General features: G+C 48.5%; 2 protein-coding genes across 4 annotated transcripts in view; one reads left to right on the forward strand and one right to left on the reverse strand.

Moving 5' to 3' along the window:
• Positions 1 to 3,605, forward strand: part of LOC106738469 (uncharacterized) — a 118,788-nt gene extending 115,183 nt beyond the window's left edge. For all 3 annotated transcript variants that reach the window (XM_059719510.1, XM_059719509.1, XM_019487309.2), the window contains one exon: positions 3,516 to 3,605. The gene's annotated coding sequence lies outside the window, so the exon portion shown is untranslated. The remainder of the gene's footprint in view (positions 1 to 3,515) is intronic.
• The window catches only part of LOC102564232 (tubulin-specific chaperone cofactor E-like protein), an 85,569-nt gene continuing 70,490 nt past the window's right edge, over positions 98 to 15,176 (reverse strand). The window contains exons 21-31 of the mRNA XM_059719508.1: positions 13,095 to 13,478; positions 12,054 to 12,340; positions 10,936 to 11,216; positions 10,143 to 10,253; positions 6,525 to 6,727; positions 5,491 to 5,654; positions 5,047 to 5,295; positions 3,506 to 3,668; positions 3,021 to 3,108; positions 1,994 to 2,110; positions 98 to 905 (exon numbers count right to left, since the gene is read on the reverse strand). Of these exons, the coding sequence (XP_059575491.1) occupies positions 805 to 905; positions 1,994 to 2,110; positions 3,021 to 3,108; positions 3,506 to 3,668; positions 5,047 to 5,295; positions 5,491 to 5,654; positions 6,525 to 6,727; positions 10,143 to 10,253; positions 10,936 to 11,216; positions 12,054 to 12,340; positions 13,095 to 13,478 (2,148 nt within the window). The 3' untranslated portion in view covers positions 98 to 804. The remainder of the gene's footprint in view (positions 906 to 1,993; positions 2,111 to 3,020; positions 3,109 to 3,505; positions 3,669 to 5,046; positions 5,296 to 5,490; positions 5,655 to 6,524; positions 6,728 to 10,142; positions 10,254 to 10,935; positions 11,217 to 12,053; positions 12,341 to 13,094; positions 13,479 to 15,176) is intronic.

Here is a 15,176-nt window from a genome sequence, read left to right on the forward strand (position 1 = left end):
GGTGTCGGCGCGTTCGTTGGCGAGCCGGTTTTTTGCCGGGGGGTGTGTGTCAGAGGCGTGTCGGGGGCGTGTCGGGGGCGTGTCAGGGGCATGCCGGGGGCGTGTCGGGGGTGTGTCGGCGTGTTCGTCAGTGAGCCGGTTTTTCGCCAGGGGTGTGTCAGAGGTGTGTCGGGGGCATGCCGGGGGCGTGTCAGCGCGTGTCAGAGGCATGCCGGGGGCGTGTCAGGGGCGTGTCAGCATGTTCCTGGGCAACTTAGTTTTTGTTTGGGGTGGGGGGGTGTCAGAGGTGTATTGTGGGTGTGCTGGGTGGGTGTCAGTGTGTTTGTGGGTGATCCCATCTTTCTGGGGGGGGGGGCTGGCGTGGGTCGGAGGTGTGTTGGTGGCATGTCGGGGGGGGGTGTCACTGTGTTTCTCTACAACAGGGACAAGGGGAGGCAGAGGGACAATGGCGCAGTGTGGCAGTGGTGAAGTTGTTTGGGAGGAGGAGAAGCCGGTGCAGGCTGGAGGCCATGGGGAAATCTTGGTCAAATGTGCCCTGTGCACAAATGCGTGCTGTGGCTTCATCTCAGGCGAGCGTCTGGGTCCTGTAATTCCCCATCCTGGCTGCTATTGCCTCCAGCATAAAAAATAGCTTGTAATGTCACTGCAATGGCTTTAACAGGCAACCGGCTTCAGCACTGCAATAGTTAAAAGCTTTTGTTGTTGTTGTTCATGTACAGGCTGAGAGTTAGGGACACATGCTTTTATCCTATAGGGATTTAGAGTAAGTAAATTACAGTACTTTAAATAGAAGCCTTGAATTAATTATGAGGTCGGGTCTGATTTATAGACGAAACGCCACAATGATAGCTGGGTTATGACGAGAAGAATTAGCCAGGCTTGAGGTTCAATGGAAGAGCTGGAGGCTAGAACGACAGACAGACAGAGGACAATGTTGAAAAATCATAAGCCCACAGTTCAAAATAAGCAAAGGCTGCATTATTTAACAGAGCTGCAAGCGTGACAGACTAGAAAGGGCAAAATTGGGGAAGAGCCAGCGCCTGTGGTTAACAGGCCTAGCTGGAGGGTAACCACACTTCCCATCTACTAGAATCCCTCATCCAACAAGTTGCCTGCCACCTTCCTTCGCCCGGGTGTTAACAGGGAGATGACCAATACACACGAACGCTTTCAAACTGCTGGGTTCCAGCTACAGCCTCCAAAAACCTGATTGCTTACAGGTGCTGAGCCCCTGAGTGCTCATCAACTTGAGAGCAAGAACTGGGGTGTTCAGCACTGCTGGCTTTGCACTTAACTGAAGCACCAAGGGGCAGGGCCTTGTGTCACTTCACACACCCACGGGCCCCTTCCCCAGCCATGGATCGGCTGTTTGCTGCTAGCGCAGTCTGTGGTCCTATTCCATGTGCAGTGCAGCTGCACAGCTGTAGGTAGCAAAACAAGATGATGAATAGGTGTTAGAGGTGGTTGGTTTTAAACCTGTGCCTCTCTGATTGTCTTATGCAATGCTCCAGCCACTAGGCCACAAGTTAAACACTCCTCAATAACTTCTCCAGTCCTCCTTCTGAAGTGGACCCCCTGGGCAGCCAGTTAATGTCAGGTTAGGAGAAGCCACAACAGCTAGCATGTGTGGCTTAGTGAGATAGCTAGCGTAACAGGGAGCAGCAAGTGCTGAGTTCTAGTTTAGCCCCTTCCTTTCCCATCCATTAGTATGTATTAACTGCAGGATGCAGTGGCTCAGCTTTAAGAGGTGGGATGGAGAGACCATCTTCCTCCCATCTACTCTGTAGCCCAATGGTTAGCAATTCATAGAGGCATAAGTTCAGGTCCCCTTTGGCTCAAGATAGCCTAACCATGAGGATAGTAGCTAAAACATAAGAGACTCATTCTCCACCCTTTCCTGGGGATTGAGCTTTTAGCTTATTTTCTAGCTAGGGCAAGCCACGGACGTGGTGACAAACAAATCACTGTGGCCAGTACCCCTCTGCATAATCACCTCTGCAGCTCTTGCCATCTTCTTGCAATGTTCCTGTTACACAGCTACATAGGGGCCCATCCACCCTGCTCGTGCAGATCTGCTCACAGCCTCCGTTATCTTCACACCAGTCTAACCCTGAAACAGAAGGAAGCAGTCAATAGCAAGTAGGCCCCTGTGGGAGAAAACCCTTCCAAACTGCATCAGAAACATAGGGAAAAGGACAGCAGAGAGCTTAATCTCTTGAAAGGACCGTTTAACTTCCTGGAAGCCTTGCTCGCTGCATGGATTTAGACAACTCCTGGCTGTGCATTTTTCAGGATCTGCTACTAAAGGCACTGATAATGCTCTGCTCCCTGTCTCACAACCAACTGAGCAAAGACCAGTGCAATCCCCACTAGCCATGGGCCAGGTAAAGACCTCCAAATCATTGCATGAAGATCAGCTTCCTGCCAGTAGGTGATGGGGCAGTGGAGATGAGTAGAGGCAAGAGAATGGGGAACTAGGAAAAGGTCTAATGAAAATGAGCTCTGAGCTTTTAGCACCTGCTAAGAATTACCACCATGTGGGCAGCAAGTGCTCAGTGCTTCCAGCAGTGAGGATGTTAATGCCTCTGGCTGGACTCCCAAGCCCTAAACTGCCCAGAAAATGCTACTGAGGTGCCATTAAACATTTAAACCAGGGCAGCAGATACTTTAGATATAGGTAGGATAACAGGGAGAATGGATGGACACAAAAGATGGAAAAAAACATCTCTTGAGAACTATGAAAAGGAGAGGGAGCGGCTCCCTGAAGGATTTGCTCCTACAAAGCAATACACAGAGCAACAGGGGCAGAGAAAGCTAGTGTTAAGAACCAGAAAGCAAAACTGAGGCAGACTAGAGTGAAGCCAATCAGTTGCTTTCCCATGTGCTCCCATCACACACAAAGCAAACCACAGAAATGGTGAAAACATACGTGTTCAAGATGAGCACGTTGTTCGACAGGCTCACAGAAGCCCAGAGGGGGTAAGGTTCTCCTCCACGTCCCTAACCCCATGCACACTTACGCTTTCTCCGGATGGGCCCCACCGAGATGATCTGCTCCTTGGGCTCTTTGGTAAAATCAGCAGCACTCCTGGAACTCTGAGGGCAGTTCTGAACGCACGGAAAGGCAAGGAACGGTTATTGCAAAGGGGCCGCGCGTACCGAGGGCCTGTCTTGGATCTCAGAGGCTCTGCTCAAACATTGCATTTGATCTTGCTCCCACTGAACGAGTGGTTTGAAATTAGCACCATGAAAGATAAATTCAGCCCTTCCCCCAGCACTCTTACTTCTTTCTGCTGGTTACAAAAGGGAGCAGCATTTTGGGAAGCCGTTCAGCATCCTTCTACTAGGGTAGCCCTGGCATTGTAGAGTAGTGGGGAGAAACAATAATAAGCCCTTGTAATAAGCCCCGTGGAACAGAACAGGTCTGCTGCCTTGTTGCAATGGAAGACCGTGTGCACGGACACTGCTGTGTGCAAAGGAGCAGGCTAAGCCCACATGTACTTACTATTTTGCAGGAGTATTTTTCTGAGTCACAGAGCGAGACAGCACAGTGGAGATGAACTTCATCATAGTCCCCAATGAACTTGAAGACGGTGACGTGGAAACGGCAGGTCAGAGACACCCCGTTTTCCTCAATCCCAATGGTGTTATCCTTAATATTTTGGCAACTAGGAGGAAACGCAGAGTCTCAGCAAGGTTCAGACACAGGTGTGAGCTTTTATCCATTTTGCGGAGTTTGTGGTTACATCTATAGACTAACTAAATGATCCTTTGCTCTAGCTGTTCCCTGGTGTTTATATGACAGGAGCATGAACTCCCCCTTGGGTGCAGAGTGGCCAGAGTCCAAACCCCAGTTTGGCAGCTTGAGTCCATGTCTTATTCCAGCCTTTCCCCCCACTTTTGCTGGCTACTGCAGTGATGCAATAAACTGATTCTTACTGATTGTTCTGTCAAGTTGTTATGATTATTCATAACTTTGAATTACTATCATCGCCCCTTTCATCCAAGGATCTCGGTGTTTACAACATGAATTAATTCTGCTTTGCAACACCCCTGAAGCACTGAGAAGTAACGTGGTGTGGCCCAAGGTCACACAAGGAGTCAGAGATGGAGCTGGATACTGAACGAGACACCTTCCAGGCCCTGCCCTTCATCCTGGCGATTAACTTAGATGGAAACCATTAATTTATATATCCAACTTGAAACATTTGAGACCTGCTCTTTTTTGGGGGGGAGGGAGAGACTTGACCCCTTTTTCCCCACAGCAGCTCTGTGAGCTCAACCCAGATTTATGAACAACCTTGAACTTTCAAGCCTCCCTACCTTTGAATGACCATTTCTACCTCTGACATGAGGACAATGCCACCCTGTAAAGTACCTAGTTACCCTTGGATGACAAGTGCTATATCAGTGCAAAAAATCCCATTATTATTATTAGCAGCAACAGCTCGCAGGGTAGGTGGCAAAAATCTTAAAACCATGACAATTCTTTCCCACACTGAATCACCCAGGAGCCATCCTCTAACATGGTGTATTAACACATGCAAACATCTGCCTACTTAGGGGGTAGTATGGACTTCAATGTCTACATCACGACAGGCAGTGAGAGAAAGCCAAATGCAGATCCTCTCTGGAGCAGTAGCGCCAGAGCACTGGCCACAGCACATGGGCTGTACATTGCACTGGGCCCTGCCCTCTTTGCAATTAAACGTGTGATGATAATGAGAAATGCTGAGGGTTGACAGTGGGCCACCAGTTGAAAATCATCGGAAGCCACAATGCTAGTGATTTTTAATTTTTTTTTAGCTTATGCACCTCACTGTGACACCCTGGGGATGGCAAGCACGGCTACGGAAGCACAAATCAGTGATTCATCTATGCTGGCACGGGCACACGCTGCTGGGAAGGAAATGACACTCCTAAAGTGCAAAGAGCCAGGTTGTTAACTGGTGTGAAGGGACCCTGTTGTCCTCAGTGCTTTACACCAGCCAACAATCTCGTGTAGCAAAAGAAAGGCAGAGAAAGGCTTTGTTAGATGCCACTTACCCTCCTTCAATAATGAAGTATCTCAGCTTGTCGTTGCTGTCCCGAGAAGGGGTTGCATAACACTTGTTCAGCGTTAGAATCAGGTGGCTTGAATCTGCTCCAACGACGAAGACCCCCACGTATAGCACGTCCCGGGTGGTTAGCACCACTTCACCCTGGCGGTAGGGGTGTTTGTAGGAGGAGTTCTTGTACAAGGCCATCTTGGTTGTGAAGCTGCCTTCTTGGGTTGGGACTGTCAAGTTAATCACACTGAAGGGGGGAAGCAAAGCTCATGAGAAACCCTAGACAGTTCCAGAAATGACCTTCTCACACTGTAGTATACTACTAGCAGGAATTAAGTTGCCTCCAAGTTCTCAGGATAAACAGCAAAGACAGTCTTGGGGGCTCTCGGACCAGCACTAGATCTATACGCGCACATACAAAGCAGTCAAAAGCCACTCTTACCTAAGCATTGGCCTCACGACTGAATCCAAAGAAATTTTGATGTCCAGCTCATATGCGCATGAGAACTCCACATTGATGGTTCGGTCCCGAGTGATTATGTTTCCAGTGTTGTTTGCACTCTCAATCCAGACAGTGTTTTTATACATGATGTGGGTGCCATTGGACTGTGCAGGAGACCAAGAAAAAAACGATGACATTATTTTTCTATTAACAGGTCAATGCAGTCATTACAATCCCACTTCTCTCCCCTGAAAATAGTAGAACAAAGTCACTATGTATTAAATAATTGCAGACAGACTGTAAACTGCTTGGCAGGCCTGGATGGCTTTTTATTTTACATTTGTGCAGCACCTGATGCAACAGGGCCATGATTCCCTACTGGAGTCTGTGAACAAGGCAGTAATAGTTAATAAAGAGTCAGCTTTCATCCATCCTCTCCGCAAAATAAATTTGAGCAAAACATATACATTTTAAATTTATAACAGCATCCTTCATCATGGAGGGCCCTAAGGATACCAGTAACCCTCCACTAAAATGCACCCACTTTTGGAATACAAAACAATGGCTGTTTAACAACACACAAGGATGCCACATCTCAGTGGCATTAAAAGGGAGATGTAACTAGGAAGAGAACAAGCGTCCAGTCTAGCATTTGCATGGGACACCAGAGGAATCATCCTGTTCTTTCATGCCATGCACACACATACATTTGGAGCTGCCTCTTACAACACATAGATAGAGAAAAATACCCCATGCCCTGGAAAAAAAGTGTGTGATCAACCCTTAATATAATTTAATGAGGCACTGAAGCATTATTCAGTCATTGTGACATTTGAGTTCAAATAATAAACCTGACACTAAAATGACTGCCTGTGTGTTTCTCAAACTCATTTCTTTTATGCTCCTGTGTGCTGTTTGGTTTGGTTCCAAGGCGTATGTTTCCACATATCATTCCAGCAACATTTACTTTATAACAATGCACCATTAAACGCTGGCTGCCTTCCCCACTCCTCCGTGCGCACAGCTCTTCTCACCTGCACAATGTTTCCACAGTTCCCCTTGGTGTTGTTGATCTGGAAGGAAATGAAGTCTTCTCCTTCGATGCCTGGGCAGTGGCGGTCGTTAATGCGCACCCCTTCCCTCTCAAAGCCCAGCTGGAAGAGCTTGCACTTCGATATGGAGACCTCCATCTGTGCGGCTTTGCAGGTCACTTCTGCATCAATGATGTCATGGGAGTCTAGGGGAAATAAAGGAGTGGTTTAAAAAAAAATGCTGAAAAGTCAAGACTGGTCAACCGGGAGAAGACCCTGTGTGGACATCAGCATTAGGAAGTAGAGAACTGGTAAAAATGACCAGCAAAGGATTTATAAAGGAGAGAACCAAAACACTGGCCACCCACCCTCCCAGCTTTGACACATTCAGACCCAGACCTGGAGACAATTGTGCATCTCAGGCCTTCCTCTCTAATGTACCCGGTGGTCCTAGAATTCAGGCCCTTCTGAATTTTAAACCTGAATGAAAAATGAGCCATGAAACCCACAGTTGTTAGGGGAGACAAGGACAGAAGAGGTCAAAGTGCAGAAGGCTGGGCTCCCTTCTGTAGGCTCCATTTGCATCTGCTGTTTTGCACTTCTCATTGAATTGCACATGCAAAGGAGGTGGCCAGAGCACAAGAGCTGAGATTTGGGCCTGCACTTCATGTTGTGGGTGCAGACTGTGCCCACGTGCCCTCAGTTCTTTTGGCATGCAGCTTTTGCATTGGCTGTGTGAGCCTCTGCCTTGAAGGTGCCATGCATTGACACTTCCCATTGCAGCTTGCCGTGGGGTGCTGGCTCAGACAAAGCGTGGTCTGTCTCAACTCGAACGACAAGCTTCAGAATGAAGAGGGAGATACCATCTCCCCTGCGTAGATTGGGGTGGAAAACCTGCCACCAAAGGAAGAGTAATAGCTCTTGAGGAGATGACTCCGCGGTCTAAGCGCCAGATGGATTAGTGCTTTGGCACCACAGTGACAGGCAATTTAGAGAAATGATAGTTTAGATGTGATTCTCTGAAAACAGTGGTCCAAATCTTGCCAGGCGTGACTCAGACACTCCATCTTTCCAAGGCAGTTAGACCAACTCCCACAGCATTTACTAGTCCCTGGATGCTGGGCTCTGGTATAAACTCCCAGGGTAGTTTTTGTAATGGTAATGAGGTCTTCACTGGGGTCCTGTACATCTAAATTTGGCTGCTACCTTCTACCCAGAGGTGGCTGCCTGTCACTGGTATCTGTAGAGTGCAAGCACTTTGGCATCTTTTATAATGAAAAGGTCTATCTATGTTCAACCAAGTTGCAGATTTTTCATTTACGTTTCAGCTGCTATCATGGGCCAGGACAACTCCTGTTCTCACTCTTCCCCCTGCCCCTCCTGTCCTGCCCCAAAGCATTTATAAGCTATGTAATACACTTAGTATTATAGAGGAAGAAACTGAGGCAGGAGGGAGGGAAGCGGCTTGCACAGCATCACCCGGTGAGTCAGAGAAATGGAAACCAGAAACCAGGCCTCCCCAGACACCTGCTGGTACCCACCCCTGGACTCTTTTTTCCCCTAAGGCTCCTTTCTGGACTCATTTTTTAAGGGAATGTTATTTGTGCTGCCACGAATCTTTCATTATTTGTACAAAACTGAGCAAGTCAGATTATGTGTAACTTCATTAAGATGGAAATGCCTGGTGCATAGCAGTGTACGTCTGCATATATTACTGGCTCCACTGGTGTGCAGCCACAACAGAGCTGCTGTGATCACACCCAGTATGTGGCCTCATCTATATACTCCATGGGTCCAAGTCCCTGTTGACGTGCCTATGAGAGGGCTGCTCTTCTGCATCGTTGCTCCAGCCAGGCTGGCGACGGCACAATGAGAGCGTTTGCTAATGCTTCCTAAAGGTTCTTGGCGCCTCGGCAGCTTGAGCTGTCTTTCTCCTTGGCTCTCGGGAAAGGATGGAGATGTAATTAAATTGTGGAGCTGCACTGTCAGGACTCTTGGGATCTTTTTGTTCAGCTGTACTGGAGGTATATTGGGTGACTTAAATGCTTTGGGCCTCCGTTCTTCCATGTCTAAAATTGAGATAATATTTTCTTCTCTCCCAGATTAGAGTGTTTATACAATAACATCTGTCACAAGTTGTGAGGTCCTCAGGTGGAAGGTGCATCAGAGGGTCCAAAAGGTATTACTAGGACGAACTTTGGACATTGCTTCTATACATCTAATATCTGTGGGAGAAGGGTACAGCACTGCTTGGTGCCCAGCACTGGCATAGGTGGCTTTGGAGAGCAATATTTTTTCCTAGAAGCTAACCTAGGGAGGCTTTGGATAACCCTCCCTGCCTCTACTTTCACAGCATTGCCCTTTGGGAAGGCTGCTTTCAATTGAGGACTCGAACCCCCCCCATCGACTCTTTGCTCTCTACCAGCTGTAGTTTGTCTCGCATTCACTCCTAAATTAGATTGATCACATGTTGCATGTCTTGTGCCATGATAAGACTCCAGGCTGGGAGGGGGCTCACCCACAGGGCAAAAGAAAAGTGAAATGTAGCTCACAAAGTCCTCACATCAAATGCCTGGGAACCCTCTTCCGAGAGATAACTGCTCCCTCCTCGTTCTGCATCTTGTCACTGAGGAGCGATGCCGAGGAGGCTTTCATTGCCAGCGAGCCTAGCTGACAAGCAATTTATATTCATTGATCACAGAGGAGAGGACCGTGCAAAATTGATTTTTGATTTTTTTTTAAAAAATGTATGCCCATTTGTATGGAAATGACATGAGGCCCTGGGGTTCCTGGCAAGCCAAAGACAAGGCCAGGCAAAAGTATACCTTGGGAAGTGCTCCTGTGTCAGCCCCTGGGAGGACAGACTAGATAAATTAGTGGGTCTGTTTGATTCTGAGGTCGGATCCTCAGCTGGCATGAATTCACATAAACCCCGAGCTCTCTATTACTACACCACTTTACACCAGCTGATTTCCATGATGATGAGATGAAAGCCTAGGGAGGGTAGGAGCTCTCTCTTAGTGTAGGCTGGCTGAACAATGTATCTATGATTTCAAGGGCTTCTCTATTTTCAGTTGGTTTCCTATACCTAAAGAATGTCTTTGCTTGCACCTGTGAGACTATAATTAAGATGAAGTCGGAGACATTGGGAGCTACAAATGAATCTGGCCGTGCTTTCCTCTTGTGGAACAGCATCCTTTTGAAGACCTTGCAGTGTTTTACAAACACGGGAGGCCTCCGTTGCACTGCACCCTCTGAAGAAGCTTTAGCCTTGCTCTTCAGATAGGAAACATGAGGCATAGGGTGCAACTTCCCTGAGGTTGCACCGCAAGTCAGTGCCAGAGCCATGATTAGGTCCCAAAGGACTTGACAGCCAAGTCTTTTGGCACCTTCCCCGCCTAAGTGTTTTTCCCCTCTGGCGTGCAGTCTCAGAGGTGGGCCTGGGTGGAAATGGGTTGCTGAAGTAGCAGTCTCATTTGAATTACACGTAGACATGAATGAAAGGCTCGGTTGAGTTTGTTTTCTATCTCATTTGAGTTCATGAGCCCCAGAAGCCGGCCTTCCCACTTTAACCTCCTGAACTGTGGCTTGGCGACAGATGCTATTATCATGGTCACTCACTGTTTCCGTAGGGTGGAGGCTCAATGCAACCACACAGTTCCCCACCATTGTCCATCTCGCAGCTCCTGTTGGGGCAGTCGGCTCCCACACAGGGGTCTTCAACCACTCCTGCTAAAAAGGAGAAGAGAGACGAGAACAACAGTGTGATTTACAGACCAGTACCTGGGTCATTCTTTATCACACACTAGACCTTCAGAGCAGTGCCAGTTCTGGTGATTTTGCAACAATTCATAGTTTAATAGTTGTTAGGGGCTGGAAGGGACCTTACAGATCATTGGGTCCAGCCCCCCAATTCTGGTGATATTGGATGATTCACTTAAGAGCCCCAGCTCTTGGAGTCTGGAAAACCATGAACACCTCAGCTTTATTGTTTATAAGGTAGTTTCTTGCTTTCATGGCTGCAGAAAAAATTCTGGGACACCTGAAGCAAGTGCATCTTACATCCTTGGGACCACAGAGCAAAGGGACCCACGGTCTTAATGTCAAAGCATTTTGTTTTGTGGTTCAGCCTCATGATTTTTCAGCCCGTCTCATGACTCGTTGGGGCCTGACTAGTGTCCTTCACATGACTAGTTAGCAGCACTGCTCAAAAAGGCCTTACCTAGTAAAGGGCTGATTCCAGAGAAAGGAAAGCCACATCACGATATGGGCTAATATTAACAAATAACTCATTCAATCTTGGTCTACCCCACATAACACCCATCGTGAAGCTGGATACAGCAGATGAATGGAAGTGCTAAGTACTAAGCAGCAAACCCCAAGGCACAGAAGAAGGTTAGCCTAGCTCTCTTACAGCAATTCTCCTTTTCTATCCACTCAGTGCCAAGGATCCCAAAGGAACGGCAGGCCTCCCCGTAGGCAGCTAGGGAGCCGCAGAGCTGGTACTTCTTCTGGTTGTAGCAGCCGTCGAGGAAACACGACTCGTAGAAAGGCAGAGGGTCCAGCAGCCCATGGCAGGGCTGGAAGAAGCCCTTCATGTCTGTCAGCTTGAGGCAGTAGCTGTCGCTCTGCAGCTTCTGGATCTGCACGTTGTCGCAAGCTGCAGCATACTGCGAGTACTGCAGCTCATTGCAGCTGTGGGCAGGGGATTAAAGAGGACAACAGCGAGATCAGTGGGATGACATGCTGGGATCAGTGAGACATGCTGGGCCGTGAGCCCAGGCTTGCGGTGAAGCCACAAACAGCTCGACGTGAGGATAATACTCAGGTGCCCTGTACGTTTCTGCCTTATCACGTCCTGAGTAAATGTCAGGCTCCGCACTGATTTCCTGGCTGCTTTTCTCCTTCCATTGTATCTTATGGATATAGGATGAAATTTCCTCTGTGCAGAAAGCCAATAACAAGGACTGCGGGGACCCCTCAAGCCCTGCTTCACCCAAAGACTGACATGCATATTCCTTGACCCATCCCCACCTCCAAAGGACTGATTCACTGCTAATCGTGGAGAAGTGCCAGGTCTTAAAAGGCACGTCATGCGCGTGCAGTTGGCATCTTCATTACTTGCATCCTCAAATTCACTTCTAAGTGGGACATTCAAACAAACCCACTGGCTGACTCGAGCAATGGGTCTGTCATTTTAAAAACCCCATCCTGGCCTCTTGACCTTGGATCCTTAAAGGGACTTAAGGGATTTTGGTGGCCAACTCTGATTGGAATTCAGTGACCGTTAAATGCCTAATTCTTTTCGGCTAACTCCTACATACTCAGCCATCTAAAAGATAAGTGTTTGTGCCAGCTGTTAACTGTGGACACTGTGTCAGGTGCTGTGTCCGGTGCAGAGGGACCCTTTGGAAATCAGGACTATTCCCTGCACACCTTGAACTCCAGTTGATAGATGGCAAAGCTCTCACTGACTCAGTTGGAGCCAGAACGAGGCCTCAACTGGGTCTGTGCGCTCAGATTCATGCTCACCTCTTCTGCATGCCATTGGTTTTCCAGCTCTGAGCCAGCACTACACTGCTGACCACCGGCTTCCCTCGCAGGGTGACGTAGTCGTCTGTCCGGTCCCCGTTGAAGTTGCCGCACAAGCCGCACACTTTGTTCTGCAGCCGTTCGCTGATGCTGATTTTGATGATGTTGTAGCCGTTGTAGTGGATCTGGATTTCGGGGCTGGAGTCAATCACCAGGAAACCCTCCATGCTGTAGATTTTGGTTGACAGCCCGGTGACAAAAGGGATGTTCACCTGGGTGCCGTTCACCTAGTCGAGGAAAGAGACAGTGCAGGAATTGCTCACCTCTCTGCACCATTGGGGCAGATTGTGCCCAGTAGACACACTGGGCCAACAAAGATGCGCTGCATCATCTCTGTGTGTTGCCACGGCCAGCTCTGTGAGGGAGGCTGGGAAAGGCCATGATTACCCCTACTCCCATTCTTCCTTTTTCCTGCTACCTTTGGAGTTTTTGGGGCCTCCAAAATGAAACTAGGAGGAGGCCATCTCCCTTGTAAAACCAGGCAATATCACTGCTGTTTAGATTGTGAGGTCTCTGACACAGGAACCGTCTTTTTGCTCCATGTTCGCACAGAACCTAGTATAACGCAGGGCAAGGCTTGGCCTGAAGTGCTACCACAGCACGAATGATACCCAGACTCGGACTCAAATTTGCCTCAAGGTGATGTGTGGGACATGGACCCTGTGAAGAAGCTCTTTAACACTCCCCTATGTGGTTATTTCTTCACTAGGTAGAGAACGACATTCACATCCACCATACCCTCCCCTGAGAAGAGCTTCTCATCACCTGATATTGAGGGAGCTGAAGACTTTCTGAACTCCATTTGGGGTTTATCTAGGGCCAATCTACCTCATGGGGAAGGAGCTCAGATGCATCAACCGTGGGCAGTGGGACAAGACTCTTTTTCTGGGCTTTTTCCACCTGAAATGAATCCAGCATGGCCCTGCCTCTGGGTGGGTCAGGCACTCCTCTGCCTCCCCTCCAAAAACCCCAGCACTTTACCTTGATGGTGTTCCGGTCACTGATGAGAATCTGCTCCTCGTTGATGTAGAAATACACTGGGGAGATGACAGTGAGGTTGGGGGATGACCACTTGTCAAAGTTGATGATGAGCTGGAAGGAGAAGTCAGGCAGCTTCTGGCAGATGGTGGACAGGACGAAGGCACAGTTGGCTGGGAAGCGGAGGAAGGCTCCGTCAAAGGTCCGGAAGACACCGCCGCCCGCTGCGATGCAGTAGGAGCTCTTGGTGCTGAAGCAGCCGCGGACACCGTTGCGCAGGGCACACTCCTCATCCGACTTGCAGTGCCGTGGGTCGCACTGGATGAGGTTGCGACGGAAGCAGCGGCAGCGCCGGGTGCAGTCGCTGTTCCAGAAGAGCTGCTTGGGCTAAAAAGGAGGAAGCACAAAGAAGAGCCATGTCACTAGATGGACGAGCCTGTCTTCAGCTGGGTGCCCATCACTGGGGCCTCTGGGAGTACAGTGAGGATGCAGGCTCAGCCCACCTGACCTGTCAGGGCAGTTTCTGAGGCCCAAGAAGGGCAGCGGTGACACATATATGCAATCTCGAATCAATCCATTGATATCTCCAGTCCAATACTCCACTGCAGGACATGGCCAACACCTGAGAGTTGAGAGGAAGATGGAGGGGGAGGGCGACCTCTCTAATACCAATTGCGTAGTACTATCCAGAGGACAGACTCCTGGGGTGCTCTTAGGCCCTGAAGCGTGAGATTTAATTAGCCTTCTTCAGAGCCACCACAGTAATTAATCATCCTAAAATCGTCCAGCCCTTTTAAAAATCCGGCTGCAGGCTTTCACTTTTCATAGACTTCGTGAACTAGGAGCCAATAATAAAAATAAAAAAAGAAGAAGAAATCCAAGAAATGCAACTTTGCCAAAGCCTTGCAAGCCACAAAAGTAAGGCAAATCTGAAGTTGCAGTTTCCACAGCAACCTCTCCTGTCTCTCTCAAAACTATAGCGCTATAAATATCCATCCCTTTGACCACTTTTTTGTACTGTTCCAGCAGAACACAAATTGACTTAAAGCCCCTGTATCAGATTTCCAGTATAATTGAACATACAGGTATTCTTCACTTCTGATAAGAACTTAGACACCACATTTTTTTCCAAGGAGAAAAACAACCACAGGACTTTGGATAAAAACAGCTCGTAAACAAGCCATCTTTCTTGAGAAGCAGCCTGCCCTGGGATGACTTTAGTGCAACAAATACTCCACGGCAGCATTAATCACCCCAAGGTGAGACTCTAATCTACAGCTCCATTTGTGAGGCCACCACACTCAAACCCAACTATGTACTTTTGGGCACAGTCACCTGGGCATGTTAAACGCTGCCCAGTGGATCTATGACCTCCTTTCTTCATGCATGTAAAGGTTGCAAGTTATCTCCCTTGCATGCAGATGGGAAGTGTGCAAAACATGCCTGCAATGCTGTGCAATACACATGTAATGGGTGTGTCATAGCCATGTTGAAAAGCCAGGACTGAAGGGTCCGGTCTCTATAACTAGAACAACCGAGTCCTTCCCCGGGTCCAAAGGGGATCAGCATGTACAAGCTCATATGAGCTGCTTTTGTTCACCCTAGGGCAAGACCCAGCAGACAGGCAGTTACCACCCGATGGCTGCCCTGGCTGCAGTTTGATCATTTTGCCCATGCCCTAGGCTATTTTCTCAGGATTAGGCAGAGAGTCAGTCTCAGACAGGAATAGAAGACAGGAGTCCTGGCTTCTGGTCCCCATCCACTCAGCCACTGAAGGTTTCTTTTCTAAACCACATATACACGGGCTTATACATATAAATATATCCCAACTGGATTGGTACTTTCCTTGGAGGAAACTAATTACCCCAGGGCCAAACACACCCCAATCAAATGTCCTCATTTTAGTCTGACACTTCTGTATGTCGTGCGCAAACATGACGGCCCTTCTCCCTGTGAAAAATCACCTCCATCGGAAATGCAAAATCGATACTCAGAAGCCACAGAAAGAGCTGTCAGCGTTAACTTTTTACCTCTTCTGATGGAACGATTCTTGTTTTATTGCTCAGCGCACCCCCTGTTTGGGGC

This window comes from Alligator mississippiensis, chromosome 16, assembly GCF_030867095.1.
Source record: "Alligator mississippiensis isolate rAllMis1 chromosome 16, rAllMis1, whole genome shotgun sequence".
Classification (NCBI taxonomy): domain Eukaryota; kingdom Metazoa; phylum Chordata; order Crocodylia; family Alligatoridae; genus Alligator; species Alligator mississippiensis.